The sequence below is a fragment of the Spea bombifrons genome, chromosome 7, assembly GCF_027358695.1.
Source record: "Spea bombifrons isolate aSpeBom1 chromosome 7, aSpeBom1.2.pri, whole genome shotgun sequence".
Taxonomy (NCBI): Eukaryota; Metazoa; Chordata; class Amphibia; order Anura; family Pelobatidae; genus Spea; species Spea bombifrons.
In genome coordinates this window covers 37,277,913-37,300,821 of record NC_071093.1, presented here as the reverse complement: position 1 = coordinate 37,300,821, position 22,909 = coordinate 37,277,913, and the positions used below count along the sequence as shown (strand labels likewise).

At 37.9% G+C, this 22,909-nt stretch overlaps 1 protein-coding gene across 1 annotated transcript; it reads right to left on the bottom strand.

The window, feature by feature from the left end:
- Positions 1 to 5,586: 5,586 nt before the first annotated feature.
- LOC128502239 (uromodulin-like) lies at positions 5,587 to 22,405 on the bottom strand. The gene is made up of 17 exons (XM_053471996.1): positions 22,293 to 22,405; positions 22,079 to 22,144; positions 18,222 to 18,365; positions 17,598 to 17,836; positions 16,866 to 16,991; positions 14,567 to 14,753; positions 14,104 to 14,241; positions 13,631 to 13,645; positions 11,004 to 11,807; positions 10,256 to 10,360; positions 9,065 to 9,273; positions 8,057 to 8,214; positions 7,590 to 7,835; positions 7,185 to 7,347; positions 6,954 to 7,035; positions 6,371 to 6,415; positions 5,587 to 6,247 (listed from the first exon to the last, which is right to left on the bottom strand). Exons 1-17 carry the CDS (start codon positions 22,360 to 22,362, stop codon positions 6,186 to 6,188), a joined length of 2,859 nt encoding a protein of 952 aa, XP_053327971.1. The 5' UTR covers positions 22,363 to 22,405; the 3' UTR covers positions 5,587 to 6,185.
- Between the last annotated feature and the right edge of the window lie 504 nt (positions 22,406 to 22,909).

Here is a 22,909-nt window from a genome sequence, read left to right as displayed (position 1 = left end):
AATACATTGGTTGTAGTAATGAAGTGTTTGTGAGAGGATTATTAATTTGTGAGGGTGTATCGGGAGATGAATATGCTATCTCTATTGAGGCCAGTTAGTAGGGCGTTAAACCGGCATATTAGTTTGACCTCCCCATATTTTTCTCTCCCTCTGGGTGCAGAACAATCCCATCAGTACGAAGAGCTTCACATCTGCTGTGTACAGGTTCACAGAAATGCTCTCTAACAAGTGTATCTATTTTTTCTGGTTGTCTGTGGGAATTAAACCGTGTGTAATGTTTGGCCTGTTTCCCTCCACACACCGTATTGGCTCGAATATAGGCCGCACTTTTTCCCCCCACTTTAAGTCTTTAAACTGGGGGTGCGGCCTATATTCGGGGTCTAGCGCCCGACGCCCGGGACATGCAGTCCCGGGCGCCGGGCAGGCAGCGGGGTTAGGATACAGATCCTCCGCAGCGGTGCAGGGGACATGTATCCTACTCTCCGATACACTCAGACAGCCTCCCCTGCCACGGGGGGAGTCCCGGCAAGGGAGATTGTTAAAGCACATAGTGCAGATGTCCCGGCAGCGGAGGTGGTTTACCCGCATCGCCGCAGCCGGTGACCGTCCGCACGATGCGTTTTACCTCTGCCCCCAAGACTTACCAGAGCAGACTCCCGGGTGTCTTGCGGGGCCGGCGGGGGACATCTACGCAATACGCGTTTACAACTTCCGGTGCCGGCACATCCGCTGAGTGGCAGCATATCTCGGGGGTGGGGGGAGGACAGTGGCAGCATATCTCGGGGGGGGGGAGACAGAGTGACAGCATGTTTTTTTGGTACTTTTTTAAAGAAAAAAACTTTTTCTTTAAAAAAGCACCAAACTTTTAGGGTGCAGCCTATATACGGGGGCAGCCTATATCCGAGGAAATACGGTATATCGCTTTGGGGCATTTCACACACACACATAATGAACTATACCACATACACAGATGATTGCATGTAAAACAGCCATTGATTTTGTGGTGTAAGTGTCAGCCTGGTATTAGTATTTTGTGATGTGGATGTGCGGACAGATCCCACATCTTTTTTGTTGGCAGGGTACCATTTGCTGTTTTTCAGTGAAGGGCGCTACTCACAATCCATCGTTTGAGGTTAGGAGGCTGTTTGGATGAAAGTAGTGGGGTAAGTAGGAATAATAAAGTCTGAAGTCTTTCCTCAGTGTATAGGATTGCTTGTAGTTCCATTGAGATCTTGTGTAGGGCTTCCATTTGTGGATTGTAGGTCACAACTAATGCCACCCAATCTCTCTTTTGGGGCTGCTGGTATATCAGAAGGTTTTCTCATTAGGATGAATGGAGATGTTGAATAACACTACATTCCCTTGCCAGTTGGCTATTATAATGATTTCAGTGACAGGTGCAGTGGAAAGTTAGATGTACCAGGATCAGGCGGGAAAACGTATTGCAGATAGGCCACTGTCCTACAGTTACTCCTGGTGGAAGTAAAGGCACAGACATGGCAAATAAGTGATATGCCTTTGGGTCAGAAGCAGAATCAGTATACTTGGGGGTACAATTCAGTCAACTGGGAGCTAGGTCACAGATGAAACAGGGTCAGGATCCAGAGAAGCAGTCCATGTAGAAGCACCAGAGAGTTGTACAGGAGGCAGGGTCTGAGGTGCAGCCTAGCTAAGGAACAAGAACACTCCACCAAGCAGAAATACAAGAGGCGATACAAGAAGCTGGGTTTGAGACATAGCCAAGGTCAAATCCAAGCAAGTAGCAGCTTTATTGCAAGTCACTATTTAGTCTCTTAAATATTTTAAAACCCTGCCCTACCCACTATAAGCATGCTTACAAGCATAGGGTGATATTTATAACGAAATAATAAAGCCTGCACTACCGCAGACACAGTGTATGGGATGATAATTCTTACATGTCAAAAACCTCCTTGTAAACAACATGTAAGGTATAAACTATTTGACTTGAGGGCACCAAGTAGTCCTGAGTAAGAATTTTCACCTTGTCTGTGTTCAGCTGTAGTTCTAGAAAAACTACTCAGTTGTCCACGGCTGAATACGGATTGGGACAAATATATTCCAACCTTACGTAAAGTACTGGAAATTGCCTTTGTTTCAAAATGAAAGGAAAATCACTATCTGAGGGAAACAAATTGATAGGAATAAAAATAAAAACAGTGTTTCCTTACTTTCCATGTCGAATATATCACCAATTGTACATCGTTTTGCAGGTAACATTCTTTCTACTCATTGGGTTGCTTGGCACCCTCAAGTAAATACGAATATGGTGTGACTGTGAACGCATGCTTTTTTAATAAAAGCCTAAAGGGCTTATAGTGGGATAATTTAGCTATAAAAGGCCATTAGTGAACTCCTTTGTTTGAAAACAATAGGCTTAAAGTGGGTGTTGTTCTGTTACTTTAGCTTTAAAAAGCCCGTAAACCATTACTGTGTTACTCAGTTAGTTACCCAAGTCTGTGTTATTATAGAGAAATATAAATATATGCGTGCATGTATATCCTTTCAACTGGATCAGAACAGATTAAAAATGTTGGTTTTAATATTGTACACACATTTCATGTCACTTTTGAACACATTTTAACAATGAGGGAATATTAATATATTTTTTTAAATTTCTGGGACTACCCATAAACCCTATAGGCCTTGTATGGTGTCCATGTATACTAACCCTATAGAATACCATCTGTCCATGTAGCAAAACAAACCTGAACAGAGTTTAGGCTGCTTCTGTTCAGTCATACTAGCCATTGCGGCAATTAGTTGTAGCCAATTAGAAAATGTTTTGAGAATTACCCTTTCTCTATCACCCCTTTAATCTCCTCATGTTTGGGTCATGATAATCCCCAGTTCACTGCCTATAAGAAAATGGTGTGTAGAAACAGCTGTATTCAGTGGCAGGAAAGTATTCCCTTCACACACTTGCAAACCCAGTGCTTGGGCGGTGAGCTATCATACATCTTACAGTGCATATGATGGTTAGAGTGCCTTTAAGAACCAGAGCGTAAGGAGGGAGCGGAGAGTAATAGACATGCCTATGTCTTCCTGCAGCCACGCTGTTCTTTTGGTAGCACCTCTGCTTCGGGGTTGGTTTTTTTCTTTTTTTTACCACATGGTGCCTTTTAATCACGTGTATGCTCTCAACCCTCTTATGTGTCTAATCTACTAGACAAACACCCTGACTCATTTTACTGCCTTGTGGTAAACAGTAGAATGTTCAGGACTCTTTTTTTTCTTGAAAATGTTTTTTAATGAGGTCAAAGAAGATATTTAACATGGGGTTAACATTTGTTCCACAAGCAAATTAGGAGGTTAAAAAATTAGGAAGTTGAGAACATCATTCCGTACGCAGTCATTCTCAATCATCAGTGACTGACCAAAAGGCCTGGTTTCGTGCAAATTGTGTTTGTAGGCAGACACTCAGACGGTCACCGGCTTAACCTCTGCTGAGCCAACAAAAGTACGGTTGTGTGTGTAAAGAAGTATGTTTGTTAGTTTATGTATGTATGTTTCTGTATGTGTGTGTAAACCTGGGAACTTTTGGCCTCCGGCTACCTGGAGCCTTCTCTTGCCCGCTGACGTCGGGGGCGGTCCCGCTGACGTCTGCTGGAAACACCCCTACTTCAAGGTAAAATGGACGGGGAGCGGGGCGGGTCAAGACCCCGCTCTCGCCACCTGGAGGATTCGGGTCTTGACCCGGAGAAGTGGTGCTTCACCCGGCAATCTCCGGGCCAAACCCTGAAAGTTCCCAGGTATGGATATGAATGTTGTGTAATGGGTGTGACTTTTGATGTGTGATAGGTGTGATGGAGTGACATGTCCTACATGATAGATGTGAGGGAGCAAGGTGTGAGATAGATGTGAGGGAGTAAGTCGTGATATGTATGTAAAGCACATTGTCGCTGGTGAAATGGTGGAAATATGCTCACTGAAGTTAACACTACGCTATCTGGAAGTGTGATGGATGAATCCTGATGTAGACCTGGTTTGATAAGTTTGGTGTGGAGGAATTTGAGAGTTGAAGATCAATTTGTCATTAATGTAAAAATACCTACTAAGTGCAGGCATTCATTGAATGTTTGGATTTTTATGTCACTTAAACCTTTCTGTGGGCCTACCCTGACCAGCAGTTACGCAATGAAATGAGTGCGGCACATGCCCCACATGCACAGTTTTTATATATTTCTGGAATCTGGAGATGCTCCTGAATACATTTTGGTGGATTTCTTTTGCAGTTGCGTGTAACATGTGCTAGGGATCCAAAAAAAAAGCAACAAAAATGAATCTTATGACTCACTTAGCTAGGGATTAGTGATCAACTGTTTGCATGAGAGGTGTCCAAATACTCCAAATGTTATATATTTATATACTTTTTAAACTGGTGGGCTTCCAAACAGTCCCATGGAGGTGCATGAACAATTAAAAAGGACAATAGTGGTTAAGGATACGCACAAAGCACCCTCTGGAAAGAAGGTGTTAAATATGAATAAGCAACATATAAATGTGGTTGTGAATATATATAAATAATAACGCGAAATGAATAAACAGTAGAAACAAGCGTTATTTGCTGTATATATTTAACAATGGTTACACAATAATGCTTACAAGGTAGCATGAAAAGGCTAGAATGAGAATATTAATTATTAGGAATTAATCATAAGTAGAAATTTACTAAAATGAAGCATTGTTTCAAGAAGAAATAGGATTATAGAACATTCATTGATGTACACTTGAGATATTGGAAAACATATATGCTGTTCTCCACAGAGCTACATGCTCAGACAGAACTCAGGAAACAGATTAAAGGAATGTTCCCCATAATGTTATAATTTGACTGAACATTATTATATTTCTATAAGTCATTTGTATGTTTTGTAACAATAAAGTTGATTCAAATAATGTTTCCTTGATTTGTTTAACAAGATGATCTTATTGAGAAGTGTCAAGAACCACCATTAGGTGGACTTTCCCCAGTCTTATGGATTTGCAACCTCTGATGACAAAGGACCCTGAGCTCCACCAAAAGATCAGAGAACTAAACCCCTACCCAAGAACCACGAAGGCTTTTACTGGCACTCTAATAAGACTTCATTAGCAACAATGACTTCTGCTTACATCGCACACTTTGCTTATGTTAAGGTTTTCACTGTACAGCAATAAAGGGTGTGGGCTCCAGAGGGAGAGAAAAAAAGGGAGCTCGAATGGGGAGACTATAAGGGTAGAGAGGTAGAGTATGCATTAGATAGCAGATGCACCAAGGTAATAGGGAGCAGGGTTATATATATAATGCCAGGGAAAACAGGCAGCTGCGATGGGCCTAGGTTTACCATTATCCCATGGCAGCTGTTCAACAGGTCCTCTAAACACCAACCATTTTCTCGAGGTTTAGGTCGATGCAATCATAAATGATTTCCTCCAAGTGCTTGAGAAATGAAGCGACCAGGCCTAACTAGGTATAAGATGGCCCTTGTGTGGAGCTGTGAAGACTGAAAGTGAAGGGGTTAGGAAAATACATTACAAACGAGCTAGAAAAGTGACTTTAAAATAATATTGGTTTCAGGTTAGGAAGAAACAAAAGGGGCATACAACTAGAAAACAGAAGGAAAGAAGCCTACAATGAAATAGAGGGCTGAAAGAGAGAGAGAGAAAAAGGAGAGAGACGGCAATGAAAGAGATAAAGAATGTGTGAGAAGGCTGAAAGGAGAGTAGGGGAAAAGCTGAAAGAGGTATGTCAAGGAAAATAAGTGGCAAGCTTTTCTTCTGTGGAAACCATCTTGACCTTCTGACAACCGCAGCTAGTTTCACTTGAATAATGTTAGGAATATTATTTATACAGTTACTAGTGAATTATTAAAAGGGAATAAATAGTATCAATCTTCTTGTTTATCCCACACCAAAGGTTCCGCAGTTTTATTTTCAGATTCTTCTAATGAAGAGCAGAAACTGCAATTGTGCCCGACATAGTATTGGTGGGAAAGCCTACAATTAAATTTTTCGATGAAAAAAATCCCCTTTCACACGAGGAGCACATTACCTTTAAAAGTCCTATTTGCAGACACATGTATATACATCACACTATATAGAATGCTTATGAATCAGTAAGAATTTATACATTAATCTATTATACTACCTTGCTTAAAAATGAATATACTTTCATAGTTGTGTTGTCAGTTTATAATGATAAAAACTGTTAGGAATACAATTGCAGATGCCAGAAGATGCATTGTTCCTGAAATGTGAAATAAAAGAAAAATATGAACATCAGTTTTGCAATATACAGAACTTTATAGAGCAATTGCAGTCGTCCCATGCAGCCTCCTCAACAAACAATACAGTTATAACAGTTACTTACTGCAGTTTGCTGATGATGGTTTAGGTGTGGTGGTATCTACTATTCCTAAAAGATTGAAAAAATCAAATTAATTCTCACTATCACTCCCCACTTCTTAAGTTTCTCCCTCTCCTTTTTTTTTCTTAACTTGGTGGTCCAGTGGTAGGAGCGCAAGTTCCTACAGACCTCTGTGACAGGTCTCCCTAGCAGTGAACGCAGCTTTAGTCCTAAGAGTCACGATATGAAATGATATCCTGGAGCTCTGCATCAATCCCCGGCAGACGATGGGGCCCTGACACAAAGGTCTGTAGAGACAGACCTGTAACTTCCTTCAATCTGGGCCGGTTAGTGTTAGATACATGATCACTCCATCCAGCACTGCTCTTCCAACGGCGGTTAGTCCAGTCTACCTCAGTGACAGTGAGTGGATCTTCTCTTTAGAGCAGCTGGTAAGAGCTGATTTGCTTCTACTTCTGGGTCATGGTTTGGCTCCTTAACGAGGTGCCTCTCCCCAATTAGGGCAACTCAGTGACCCACCATTAATTTAGCTGTTATTTTATTAGAAATGGACATTTTAACAGGGAGAAACGTTAAGACATCTTACCTTGTTTAATAATTGGCCCCAAAACCATAGAATGAACAGTACCTCTGTCACTGTCACTTATCGATCTCATGCCAGTGCAGACCTAGAAAATACCATTTCGTTATAAACTACATTGATGAATAAGTAAAATCATTGTATTTTTTTTTTCTATAAGTAGATTCTGAAGGACAAGAGTTCACAGCGATGGTATTTCTCAGTTTTTAACAGAATTTAGGACAGTATATTTCTTACTGGGATGCACGACTCTGCTGCTCGCTCGCACACATGAATATCACAGAGCAAAAAGGCCACATTGAAGTCCTTGATATATTCAAACAGCTGAACGGAAAAACGTCCTCTGTTTGAAACCCCATTTTCCAAAATACGAATGGAGGGGTCCTGTTTGCTCGAGCAGCTGGAAAAAAAGTGAGTTGTTATTTTGATTTCATTTCTGAACGATATCACCTTGCCTTGCTCTACTAATATAAATTGAAATGGAAAATTACCAGGAAACCAATGTTAATTTTTAGCCTAATGACACTAGAAAATGTTAAATTTCATCAATTGTAGTTTCTGTATTAACATTATTTATATTGTTGTGTGAAGTAAAATTAAGTTACTGCATGTGAGCTTTCAATATTGTATACCATTTCATACCTGTCCTTGATTATGTCATATTTCTTTGAATCCAAAGCATTTCTGGAAGGAGTAGCGTAACAATTTTTCATTACCAAGGAGTACCCAGATATGCTTGCGCCATCTATAAATATCCCAACGTACAGCATTGTTTTAGCTGTCACTACAACCTCAGATCCCTCGTAGGGTGTTAAGTAGCTTGAGTCTTGGTAGAGAGCAATGCTTCCTAGCAGCTGTCCAGTACCTTCCACATCTATATGCACAGAGCTGTAACGGCAAAGCAGATTAAAATGATTCTGCATGATATCAAAACAGCTAATATATATATATTAAGAGATATTGAAATGTCGTAGATATATAAGGTAACAGAATTTTGGAATGACAACCTTTAGGGAGCTTTTCTCCGTTTCTCAACTCATTTCGCAAAGCATTCCTCAAAGCATTTCTGAACAAAACGTCATATATATGTGTATATATACCCCAATTACCTTGTAAAAGGTGTTAAGGCTGTGTTGAGAGAAGCTTGCATATCCAGTGGGTATATACAAGAAAATGTTATGCTGACTACATCTTCTCCCCCAACAGTAGAATTAACATCCAGGGAAATGTAGACAGTGTTTTTGTAGATGACATGCGTTTTGTTTTTCTGAAATTAAGTCAAGTCAGCTGTTACACAGAACAAAGAAAATAGTTCACTTCGCATTTAATAAAGTTACAAAATTAGATCTTTGTGAATCTTATCCTAATTTACCCATATGTTTTTTTCCCTATATAAATCGCAACATTCTTAATATTCAGTGACTTATTTTCCTGCCCCCCCCCATTAATTTTACTTTAAATGTTCATTTACTCTTATTTTCCTTCTTTTACTGTCTAACCCTAATAACACATTCTGATCTTAAAACCTTACAATTTCCAAATACCTCCTTTTAATATATTTTCTTTCTTCCTGCTCTTTTTCTCTGCTCATCTACCTGCATTATTCTAGCCTCTCTGTGCGCTTCCACAAAGGGGCAGAGCCACGGGGGCAGTCCCTATCTATTCTGCCAATCAGAAGAAAGGGTGTGGCTAAAAGCTCAGCCCTTTTTCAGAAGTTCACCAGGAAGCCATGTCCACTGAGAAGCAGATGAAGAAAGACAGAAGAAAGAAGAAGAAGAAGATGCAAGAGCAAAGTGGAGCTGTGTGGCAAGGAGAGAGGGACACAAAAGCTGTTGGAGGAGAAGATAAGGAAACATTCAGAGAAAGTGTGTGAGAAAGAGAATGAGAGTGTAAGAAAACGTGAAGGAGAGAGCGTGACTGAGAGTAAAAGAACCAACAAAATTCAAATGAAAATGTTGTGCTCTTTGCTTTGTTTTCATTTGTTTCATGGGAGGTCCCCCCTGGTTTTTGGAAATTTGTAAAAATTGACAAATTTCATACTCGCACAAGTCTAGTTTCTAATAACTATTGTTTCATAATATATATTTAAAACACCTACTTTATAGATGCATACTTACCAGTAACTCATTTCCACACAAGCCTGCTTTTGGTGCACACACCACTGATATTATGTTTGAGGCATTATAATCTTGTGAACCAATGCAGCTACCATTTGCGAGATGTATGTTCTTTTTATTTAAGTTAAATTTTTCCAGGTGGCATTTCCGAAAAGAAGCTCTCATTATATGGGCATCGCATGTCAAAACAGGTCGTAAATCTTCAATGACTGTAAATAAAATAATTGTATTGGGAGGATGGGATTATACGCGTCCACAGAAATTCTTACAAGAGCAAGAGCGATGGCGTAATAAGGAGACCCTGTCAGACAACTTCCCATTGTCAGACAATTTTCAAAGGGGGGGAGTGCTCATTTTGTCTTACTGCCAAGGGAGGTGATGTAGTGAAATACATTAGATGCCTTCAAAATGGGTCTGGATATTTTTGGAAAGGCATGACATACAGGACTATATAGAGTTAATATTTTAGAGGAATTTTTTACCCTGAAGGCAGAATTCGAAGTAGCTTAATTAGGGTTTTTTTTGCCTTATTTCGGATCAAGAATACGAAGATTGGGTAGGTTGAACTTGATGGACTTAATGGACTTAGGTCTTTTTCAACCTTATGTACTATGTAACTACGTACACTTTATCAATGTGGGCGATGTGATAAACAGTGAAAGGCGCTGACGTGCAGATAAGGCATAGGTTAAGTCAGCTTTTGATTACGTATTTCCATTGGCTCCCTCTTCTGTATATGCCTGCTACTACTGCTCTAAGCAGACTACAAGGTTAGAAATGGAAACAATAGCCAATGCAAGCCTCCCAGCTTTATGTCCAACTATGAAGACTGGCTCACTAGCAAGATACACTTAAACTTAACTTTTATTGATGATAGGATCAAAATAACTAGTTTAGCAAAAATTAAGAAAAATCTAAATGATGTGCTAAGAAAAATAAGTGGCCAAATATAACAGGTATAGCAACATGGGAATTACTACACTAAAAAGGAGGTAGCTGGTAGTGGGGAATAGCCGTGGTCCCTCTAGGCAGGGCTAGAAACTGCCTCGCATGAAGCTGTACTGTAAGATTAAAGAGCCGAGCGCACTACAAAAACAAGGTTGTGACATGGCATCTTTCTTGATGTGCCATCATAATAATAATTGTTATGTTGCTCATGTCATGTCATTTTTAGAGCTTTGTTTTACGTACCTGAAGGCCCAGCTGTACTTTTGCAATAGCAGCCGAAATGACCATTAACAAATCTGCACTCTTCATCATCTGCACATAAACAGGAATCATTGGCTGTTGTTGGATCTGTTTGAAAATAAAATGTAAATATTATATCTTTCCGATTCACAGAACCCTGAAAGTACTAAATATACACATACAGAGCCAATGTAGCTAGAGAAGTAGGGTATGGAGTAAAAGGAGACATTGGTAGCAGACTTCTCTTCAACCCTTCTGTGTGTCCATTAGGACCCAATGTGCGCCCAGGGGCGGGCTTGGCCGTCGCTACTTTAATACTTTTTTTAAAAATTTAATATGGCAAGCCGGATCGGCTATTAAATGAAAAAAAAATAGTATTAAAGCAGCGCCGGCCGGCGGCATCAGCACCCAGCCGCGGCGATGCAGCTATTTAACGACAGCCCGTACATGTACGGGCATTGTCGTTATCACGGTGCACGGCAACCCCGTACATGTACGTGTATTGCCGTTAAGAGGTTAAATAAATAAGAAAAAGGATTAAAGTAGCTCCGGCCGGTGGCATCAGCACCCAGCGGCCATTTAGATAAGTTTTCCAGCAGATGGCCGCATAGTGATGGGAGCAGCGTGAGGGGTGAAAGGTGAGTGCGAGGGGGCGGAGCCACTTCACTTGACTTGCCCCCCAGGCCTTAGGCTGCCAGCCCTCCCCTGTGTGCGCCTCATATTTTAAGGTTTAAATTAAAGTATAACTTGCCTGTACAATATGCGGAGTTGCAGCTTGATACTCCTTTTAGTTTATACACGTGGTACCCTCCAGAACAAGCCTTAATTGACACATTAGTTGACCAATAGCAGCAGTTCCCGTACCAGTTTGTGCAAACAGTGCGGTTTACAATTCCATCTACAGGCTGAGGATGCGAACCATGCAGCCACATTTGACCGTTAGTATTGCAACGATATGAGGATGGACAATATTCAGGCATTCGAGTTCCTCCACTTCCTGTGAATCGATACCATCCATACAGGTAATAATCACATGTATAATAATAATAATCATAATAATAATTATAGGATGTGCTTCTCCAAGGTTGGTCAAGCGTGGTGTAGTTTGTACATGGGTCCATACAGGAATATGATCCATATGATTTGATACATTCCGTTCCATCCCCACAAACATTTATTGTGCATTCATTGAACTCGCAGTAAAATCCGTCTCCGAAATAGTCAGAAGGACACAAGCAGGAATAGGAGCCATTGTTATTAATGCACGATGCTAATGAGTGGCAGTTGTTCAAACCAGGTCTTGCACATTCGTTTATGTCAGCGCATGTTCCGTTTGACATTTCATACCCATATGGACAGGTGCAGTTGTATGAGCCATATGTGTTTTTACATATACCGGTGTTACAAGGGTAAGACCAATACCAGTTGCTGCATTCATCAATATCATAGCACGTGTAGCCATTGCCTTCAAATCCATCATTGCAGACACAATTACTGCCAAATAGATTTTTCTTACAAGAGGCTCTGGGGTGACATTTTGAGCAGGTATCTGTGGCTGAATAAAAAACATAAATACATTTAATCTAGTAATATGTAGCATCAGAATAATGAGAATAGATTAGATGTCAGCATGGACCACCCTTAACTTAAGTTTAACATTAAGATTAGAGATCAGGGACCCTAAAGTGGCAGCTACGTACATGATAGGTGGTCTGCAAAGAAGTACCAACCACATGCCACCTAGCAATCCCTGCAGTGTTTATTCTATTTAGTGTAGAGGATGATATTTATGGCCCCACTCCCATTAGAAGTACTGGGTGTTTAATTGTACATGCAAGACTAATGCTAAAAAGGAACATTTTCATATTACATTTCCAGTTAAATGCCAAGGTTTCCTCTATGCAGAGTGATCTGCAGCTTCTCACACAAAAAAATACGATAAATGAGAGTTTCTGTTACTATAATAAAAGTTTTCACATATATATGGAGGTAATGTATTTTGACTTGTTTAGTATTTGTGCCATTATATTATGTGATGGATGTACAGTCTGCCCTAAACTAGGTTTAACCCTGAGCCCACAAATAACATGATACGATGCATTTGCCCATGTAGCATGATTGTTTTTCCTTATGTTAGACTCAAATCTTAATCAGTCCTTGATCTTGTCTTAGATTCAGGATAGTTGTATGCCTATCCCATGCATGTTTAGATTCCCTCACAGTATTATCCTGTATTACTTATGATAGGAAGCTGTTCCAATTATCTACCACCCTTTCAGTAAAGTGAAACATGCCTACATTACATACATACATACATTATAAGTATTTAGTTTATTCTTAAAGGGAGACAAATCAACTGCAACTTGGGCTGCAATGAAGTGAAAGTTATTGTTAATTTTCGACATATTTTTAACATATATCAACCTTAACTGTGCAGTAGTCTACTTGTGAGTTGAAGCTGAATTATAAATGTGCAAGGTGAACATTTTGTTCATGTCAGGAAATTAACATGCATGGGATAGGCATTTGGCACATGGCTGTACTGAAGACTAAACCAAGGATTAGTCCAAGTTTGAGTGCCCAATGCACTCAACATTTAATAAAATATCATGTCTAAATGGAATGCCTGGCAACTGCATAGACTAACGTACTCTTAAACCAAACTGAAATAAGCCATTATTCTGTGGGGTGGTAGAGAAAAGATCAGTCACGCCAATAGAATACATAAATAGCAGTTTCTGTACAGATGCTCAATTTAATTGTCAATTTTGAACAAGAAATACAAGAATCTACTTCACCCTTTCCGGTCCTATCTCATTGTATGAAACTTTTTTCCATAATCATCTTCACCAGTAAAATCACATTCAGAATCACCCTGTACTAATAATATGGCTAAAACTTCTTTATAATAGCGACATCTAGTGGTCACTAGTAAATCCGACACTGGACCACAAGCGGTAAAATATTTTGTCGGATTTACTAGTGACCACTAGATGTCGCTATTATAAAGAAGATTTAGCCATATTATTAGTACAGGGTGATTCTGAATGTGATTTTACTGGTGAAGATGATTATGAAAAAAAAAGTTTCATACAATGAAAAAATGTTGAGGCTAACATAATATATGGTTTTAGAATAGTATTTATTCATTGTTTTGTCGTTGTAAGAAAATATAACTGTTTTGTATAAAAATTAAAAGGACCTGCTTGGCGCACTTGGTGAAAACATATGGGACCGCAAAGGGTTAAATGTTAATTTGGCATGTTTGATTAGAAATGCAATACAGAAACATTAAAACATATCTGCTAATTAAAAGGTGAGCAAAATCTCACATAAAAAAAAAACCATAATGAAAATTAAAAACTTGCGTTTACTTACGTGTTATACTGTTGGCTGTAAAATAAGAGAACAAAGAAATTAGTTACATTGTGCAGAGTACAACAACTGTTCTCTGGAGATTTATGTAAATAATATCTGGGGGGTTTAGAAACAAAGTTCAGCACTTTTCATGGCATTAAAATAAGAGATTTCTTTGCAACCAATTTATACCACATACATATTTCTCAATTAATTATGAAAGCATGCTATGGAATGAGCAAACAGAGCGTGAAACGGTCAGGTAGATCTTGGTGGTAAGTATTGCATTTAAAGGATAGAAGGCAGGGATATAGCAAAGGCTTCTTTGAAGCTGACACTAAAGACATCTGCCTCCTATTGTGTCTGTACTAATGGAGTTGGTTTATTTTGTCCAAAATGGGCATTTTATATTTCTTTGCTCTATAATATAATCCAATAATAAGCAAGCAAGATATGTAGTTATTGTCATTATATAAACATTGTCAAATACGTACCGGTAATGCCTTCAATACGTATGGAACTGGATGCAGAGGCACTTATGTTAATTTTCCAAGCTCCTATGTCAGGATTTTCTACAAAATGCAATGATCCCCAATATTCTTTCATTATTTTATTTGTTTTTGCTTCAGCACCTGAAAAGACACATATTTAGGTTTCAGTGCATACATAGTCATTGGGTTTCTAATACAGTTTTCTAAATTTCTACAAACATCATTATTTTTATTTAAACTTCTTAAGATCTTCACTTGGCCACACAGATGATATTAACGACAACTTTGTAGTATGTAACAAAAATAAAAAGCATACATTGTTTATCAATGTTACAAACACCATTATTTAGTGTACTGAATGACAAAATGTTATATTTGGGAAGAGAAAGAGATCCATTTCCAGACATTCAGTAACCAGTGTACATAAATAGTCCTGTATTTACAGGAAATGAAATAATACACCTACCTGAAGGTCCTGTAATGACCATTGAATATATAGATCCATCAGTAGATATTATTATTGCTGTAAAGTTATTTCTGACAAGAAATGTAAAGGAAGTGCTGTCATAACTGGTATAATTTGTATCAATGGAGAGCAAACGTATTGAACTGTTAGTTGGTATCCAAAGCAAAAAGTCCAGAAGGTTAACAATCTAGAAAAAATAAATCATTTATTATTTTTTTTCTTTATTATTAATAATATTATTATTATTTTATGTAGCGCCATTAAATTCTGTAGTACTGTACAATGGGTAGACAGGACATAGCAAGTAGTATATAACTACCAGTTATACCAGAAACAACAGGGTGAGGAGGGCCCTGCTCAAATCAGCTTACAATTTTCTTTAACCCCTTCAATCCCCTATGGACGTACCGGGACGTCCAAAAAACGCCTCTCAAGAATCCAGCCCTTCTTGCAGTGTCAGGGACACATCCCTGCCGCTGCACGGGAGATCAGGCTGTCATTTGACAGCCTGTACTCCCCACTGACAAAAGAAGCCGGAAATCAATTTAGTAGTTTTCTATTAGTATTATTACTCAAAAGCCAACGCCTTATAAATAAATGTAATGTAACGTAATTAGTACCAATAAGAATAAAAAGTGGGAAGCAGAAATAATAAAAATCAATTACATGAAAAATGAAAGTCAATGAAAACCAGAGAAGCTAGAAAATGTTAGAAATTACATCACAATGTATTTCACTTGAGCTTTGCTGCCGCAAAATAAAAAATGTAAAAAATGTATTTGCTTCTGAACTACCGTATTTGTTTGATTATAAGACATATTCAAGGTTGTCAAATAGAGGTCTGACTACAAGACTAAGATCCAGATCCCCCGCAGCGCTGCAGGGGACCTGGATCCTCCTCTCTGGCAGCCTCTGCTGCTGCCGGCATGTCCTCTGAGGGCTTCTATGACGGAGCTCTGGCATCACATGGTCTTCCGGTGCTCCACCATAGAAGCCCCGGCGGAAGTGCCAGCAGCTGCGGAGGTTATCAAATAACAGAGTGGCAAATAAAGGAAATAAAAACAACAAAATCATTTTTTTCAATCATAGTTTTTATTAAATATGAAAAAATAGGTTACAGGTGAATAGGTGAATTAATATGTACTAGTAAAACTATTTTTCTTATAGGGTAGTCTTATATTCAGGATTTCTCTTTTTTTCCTAAATTAGTATTCAAATTTTGGGAGGGGGGTCAACTTATAATCGAGCAAATATGGTATTTTACCATAGGACAATTAGATGCAGCTGTTACGTGTCATTAGATCCATTGCATTTATGAGTTAGGAATAAGTATCTTAAATATCATAGCTTTCCTTAAACCCTTAATGGCAAAAGCAATGTTACACTTAAAGATGTGAACAGTTTTAGTATTAATATTTTTTGTGTGTGTTTATTCTGGTTTCAGCTCTAATTCCACTCTCTCATTTACAGCACACCCACTAATGTTTTATTGTTTTTTTTTCTTTCAAAATATATATATTTTCAAATGCTACCACAGACATTGCAATTGCTTAAAATATGTCTGTTTAGCAACATTCTCCAAGTATAATACTCCACAGGCATTGGTCAATTTTCTTGTGAAGTAATTAAAGGGCCATGTGATCTCTGACCATTCTCTGTTTAACTATGTCACCTACTCTATTGTTTACAATGATTTTAGGTTGGTGGGCAACATGCGGTGTTTCCTAATTTTATTATTTTTTAACACATTTTTCAACTTTTTTGTACTGCTCTATTAGAGCATAAGAATATAACTAGAGATCTCTGATAACTAGAGGGTATCACTGATGATGTCATGATATTAAAAAATCTAATAAAAAGAATGTTAAATGATGATGTCATGATGACATAACTGGGATCACTTTAAATATATATATATATATATATATAATTTCATTTCAAAGTTTTATTCGTTGCTGTGTGCAATCAAGTAAATGTAGGGTTTTGTCCTTAAGTGGCTAAGCCATAGAATAACATAAATAACATTCCAAATGTCTCATTTCTGGTGTATGACGAGAGTGTGACGTTTTACCAAAACATATAACGTAACTTTGTAACATATTAACAGTAATTTATGAAACTAGATATTTAGAAGAATATTGTGTTTCAGTATATAATTTTATAAACAGATTTTCTGTTGTTTCTACGAAGCTCTCCTGGAATCTCTTTGTGCTCGCAAAAAGACTTTTTGGGGTATGCAAAAGAGTTGTTCAGAAATAATTGTAACTACAACAGCAAACAGACAATAATGTTTACTTACTTCACTTATGTCAGGGTAGTTAAAATCTAGGAAAACATGCCCGTAGCTTTTAGAAGCAATCTCTCTGTATATCAAGAAATCATCAGAACTTGAGTTGAAGCAGTAGCTGCGGACTAGAAAAATCACCTAAGGAAAGAAATGTTTTTATGTTTATTCCAGGGAATTGAAGTTTACTGTTCAGCCCTACCGTGAAAAATGCCCCATACTAAGGGGATTTTAGGTTCCATTTTTTTTGGATGACAAAAAAGATTACAATTTGACATAGTCAATTTTCTTCCGTTCGGAAATCTTATTAATGGAGAAATCGATATGTTGTGGAAGTATCGCTATTATAATGTGTTATTTTCCTTACAGTTTTTTAGAAGCTGAAGTGGTTTGTTTGAATAGTTTTTAAACTCTTGATGGCTGCATAACCTTATGATCCCGTTAGTCCTTAATAATTGTATTATTGTTTGCAGTTAGCCAATTAAAAATAGTTTTGTTATAATTTTTCATGGTGTAATACGCTTTACTGATGTCTCTAGGATGTAATTCTTAAACCTTATTCAATAATTTATTTAGTCATACATTAATTAATCATTTATTTTTGCCATATCAAAATGTGTATTTTGTTTTACTTTATTTCACTTGTTTGCCCCATTATATTTTACAATCTTTTACTTGACTATAGAGCAGATTTGTAGACATATATACTGGTTTTTGATGTTTTTGATGTGTTTGTACCCATCTTACCTTTGCTCTTTTAGATGTGAGAAGAGAAGATATACGATTCACTGTGTTGTAGTCATTGTAATCTTTTGAGGAGCTATCAGTGACTAGTACAAACAGAGAGCCAGAAGGACTGTTTTCCAGTGCCAACAGGAGACCGGCCATTGACAATTCAGGACAGTCACTACTATAATAAGTATAAATCTTGTTCACATAGTCCTTAAATTCTGTTTTAAAGCATGTGATCTGAACAGGTCCAACAACTAAAAAAATTGGAAACATCATTTTAACACCAGAAGGTACTCAATGTCAAGCAGCATATACTGGTCATGATATTTTGTGCACAAGGAGAGCATACTGCCATTCTTTAAACAATCAGAAAATTCTGTTATACATGAAATACTATGACAAATATTTCCCTGTAAAACATAAATATTTATCCTGGAACTATCTTAAATTGTTTAATCGGGAAAAGTGCTAAAATAAAAGCCCCCCCCCTCTCTATATAAATACATATAATGACCCCAAATATGACTTGATTTACATGTAATTATTGTAGAAAAAATCTTTAAAAATGTAAAATGATCATTCTATAAAATCTGCACACATAGAAAATTAGAGTGATACAATTCTATACAAAGCCCATACATGGATCATTAAATTCCACCAAGGTGTATTGCCTCGTTTCATTTTGGAGACCATCAACGAGAAAATTTGTTGCATTTTTTATTTCTTTCAAAGTATAATTCATAGAGCCAGAAGTGTCTACCACTAGGGTCAAAGATGGCAAACCTAAAATCAAAGAAAAGATATATTATGTTTTGTTTATAAAGGATGCTTAATTTGATATCATTAACACAGAACCCAGGTATGGAAAGAAAGTAGCGTTTTACTTCTGTTTATTAAAACATTATTTTTTTATATTGCTGTTTTCATTTATAAAACAGTTCTAGTATCTGCATTATATAAATCAGTCAGCTGCATATTTGCTGGTTGGATGTATTCTAGCTCGGCTATGTTAGCCCAATCGACTAGACAAACTCCCCGACTCCTTATTATACTTCCTGTGGGAAAAAATAGAATGGGTAATTGTTAATCATGGAGCTTTAATCTTGACTACTCAGTTGTCCACGGCTGAATACGGGTTGGGACAAATATATTCCAACCTTACTTAAAGTACTGGAAATTGCCGTTGTTTCAAAATGAAAGGAAAATCACTATCTGAGGGTGGCAAATCCATTGGAGGAATAAAAATAAAAACAGTGTTTCCTTACTTTGCATGTCGAATATATCACCAATTGTACATCGTTTTGCAGGTAACATTCTTTCTACTCATTGGGTTGCCTGGCACCCTCAAGTAAATACGAATATGGTGTGACTGTGCATGCATGCTTTTTTAATAGAAGCCTAAAAGGCTTAAAGTGGGTTAATTTAGCTTTAAAAGGCCATTAGTGAACTCCTTTGTTTGAAAGCAATAAGTTGAAAGTTGGTGTTTTGCTGTTACTTTAGCGTTAAAAAGCCTGTAAACCATTACTGTGTTACTCAGTTACCCAAGTCGGTGTTATTCTAGAGATAAAGTTGTATGTATGTGTATATATATATGCGTGCGTGTATATCCCCTCAACTGGATCAGAAAAGATTAAAACATTTTACATTGTATACACATTTCATGTCACTTTTGAACACATTTTAACAATGAGGGAATATTAATATATTTTTTTAAATTTCTGGGACTACCCATAAACCCTATAGGCCTTGTATGGTGTCCATGTATACTGACCCTATAGAATACCATCTGTCCATGTAGCAAAACAAACCTGAACAGAGTTTAGGCTGCTTCTGTTCAGTCATACTAGCCATTGCAGCAAAAAGTTGTAGCCAATTAGAAAATGTTTTGGGAATTACTCCTATATTACCCTTCCTCTATTACCCCTTTATTCTCCTCATCTTTGGGTCATGATAAGCCCCAGTTCACTGCCTACAAAATATGGTGTGTATAAACAGCTGTATTCAGTGGCAGGAAAGTACTCCCTTCAAACACTTGAAAACCCATGAATAAAGATGTTGAATAACACTACATTCCCTCGCCAATTGGCTATTATAATGATTTCAGTGACAGGTGCAGTGTAAAGTTAGATGTACCAGGATCAGGCGGGAAAACGCATTACAGATAGGCCACTGTCCTACAGTTCCTTCTGGTGGAAGTAAAGGTGATTAGGCCCGACTGCAGACGAAAACATAGGACACAGATATGGCAAATAAGTGATATGCCCTTGGGTCAGAAGCAGAATCAGTATACTTGGGGGTACAATTCAGTCAAACTTGCCAAATGACAACACCGAGAACACTCCACCGAGCAGAAGTACAAGAGGGCGATACAAGAAGCTGGGTTTGAGACATAGCCAAGGTCAAATCCAAGCAAGTAGCAGCTTTATTGCAAGTCACTATTTAGGCTCTTAAAGATTTTAAAACCCTGCCCTACCCATTATAAACATGTTTACAAGCATAGGGTGATATTTATAACTAAATAATAAATCCTGTGGCAGGGCCTGCCTTTTGAGTGTGTGCCTGCCTGGGACTTTTTTTTTTTTTTTAACTTTATTTAACATCCTCCATGTTAAATAAAGTTTTTTTTAACATTATTTAACACGGAGGATGTTAAATAAAGTTAAAACAAAAAAAACCCGGTGTTTTAATTTAAGTCCCGGGCAGGGGCGCCAAGCGGTCGCTCGTGAAGTTTTCAGCAACCGCTCGGCGCCCCTTACTCTCCATGACTCTGTCGCGGTGCCAGCGTTCTCAGCTATAAGCGCGCACCGCAGCAGGAAGACGGACGCCTCCGTCTGGGGATGGGGGGCTCCAGAGGAGTAGTCCGCACAGGGCGCCAGAACACTTAAGGCCGGCTCTGGCCTGTGGTACCGCAGACACAGTGTATGAGATGATATTCTTACATATCAAAAACCTCCTTGTAAACAACATTTAAGGTATTAACTATTTTATAACTATTTTACTTGAGGGCAACAATATTGGGCGGAACATCTTCATTAGAAGCTGCGGATCCTATAAAAAAAACGAACATCACATTGGATTCCCCACAAAAACACCTTATAGTTTGAGCAAACTGGGTTGCTCAACCGATTGTGAGTGTATATCGTATAGGGGGGGGGGAATTCATATCTTCTTTGTATATACAGAATAACACTATGGCATATTGTTTTTTATTTTTCATATGTGAACCCGTTGAGGGTCCTATAGAAGATATCATACAATTTTTTTACCCAGCACTTTATTCACTATGGGTGTCACTTTGTAAGAAAATATATATTTAAACAAAGATTGCATATCACTTTACCTATTATTATTTTTTAACAACATATATGTTGTAAATTGTTGAGTGCTGCACTTTATTTATCTTTTTTCAATTTGTTGTCACATAGGGGTCATGTGCTAAGTGCTGGCAGCCTTTTTTCTTATTTTTACACTGAACACTTTACAAACTATTTATTTGTAAATCATGATTCACAATTTCATTTGAAACGCCTTAATTCACTTTGTTTTATTATAGTAATTAACATATATTACAGCATATACAAGTATTGTTATCACATCTGAGTGTCCTCCATCCCTGCTGTATAGTAGTATGCATAGAGGCTGAAGGATAGTGTTGTGTGGGGGATGTAAGGGACTACAAGGTATTGTTATATGTTGATGGAGGCACAATCAAAATAGAGAAAAAAGAGAGTGAGAAGGTAAGAAAAAGAAAGAACAAAGTGGGGGAAACAGAAAAGAGAGAGAAAAATAGGAGGGATAGAAGATAGAAGAAAGAGAGAGAGAAAAGGGAGGAAGAAGAAGGAGAGAGAAAAGGGAGGAAGACAATAGAAAGAGTGAGAGAGCGAAAAGGGAGAAAAACAAAAAATAAGAGAAGATAGAAAGGAGAGCGATAAAGAGATAAAGATAAAAAGACAGGGAGAAAAATGGCATAGTATATATATATATATATATATAATTGTACAGCATTTATAGCAGTGTTTATAATGCAAAAAATAGCTTTACAATAAAGGTATTGTGCTCAAATCTCCTATAGGCTGAAAGAGTAATGTGCATGCTTACAGAAATGCATAGGTGGCTTAGAGCCGTATCAACTCTGGTTTGGCATCAGTGGCATACTACAAATTTCTAGCCCTCAGTCCAACCCTTCCTTCCTGCCCTATCATGTTTTGGGTCTAAATGGTTGTATCTTGAAACATATCATCACACAAAAATAAGACGATGATATTATAACAAACACCTAAACAATAATACTAGCAGGTCTCTTTAGAATCAGCGCTCATTTGTGAATCAAGAAGCCGTCTTGTGGGGGCTGTAGGATTGAGATCCTGAAAAGTCCTGCCAAAGCTTTTCCCAGCGTGGAGTTTATAGGCTTTTCATCAAGTGGTGAGGTTTTGCTCACTGAGCTGAGCTATTTACTATTTACTATATAATGCTTAATTGAAATCAAAATGTCTTACTTGTGTTTGTGTGACATGATCCAATAACTATTGGTTGACTCGTAGTAGAAATTTTCAATGTAGTACCTACAGAGATGAGAATTAAGTTGGCATTAGTTTACTCATAGAAAAATACTATGCAAAATAAAAGGCGAGATGTTGGCGTCATACATTACCAATATAAGGATTACATCTTTTCACTTCTTAACTGCTACTTAATCCTTGATTTACTCACTCCTTGTTGTGCTGAGGCCTGAAACCCAACTACAGAAGAGTATAAGTAGAGCTGTACTTTGCAACAGCATTTTCTGTTTTTGCTGCTAAAGCTTTTATGACAAAACCAAACCAGCTCTTTTAAATGCTACGTGTATATATATATATATATATATATATATATATATATATATATATGGTAATCTGTTTGTTGCAGTAAAGTCAGAACAGTAAACCAATCATTCAACACAAAAATGTCAAGGTTTTTGACTGCAGAATGTCCTTGATTTATACATTTTGTAATATCGTGCCGCTGCTTTATGTTGTTTACCCTTGGCTTTGAACCAAAAGAAAATAAAAGCAGTTATCGCAAAAAAAAAACCCCGTTTATACCAGAAAACTGCTTGACCTCTGTTCTGTCACGCTAACATGTTCAACATGTTTGCATGCCTGCGGCAAGGAGAAGCCATGGCTTATATAAGAGAATGCATTGGAAGAGCATAAAGACTTTCTGCTAAAGCTTGTGAATCACGGCCGGGGTGGTCTCACTTGAAAAGATGGTACTCAGTGGGGTCACATTATGTCATGGTAATAGTGCAGCAGCTATGGAAGATCCAGGCAAGGTAGATGTGTGTAACT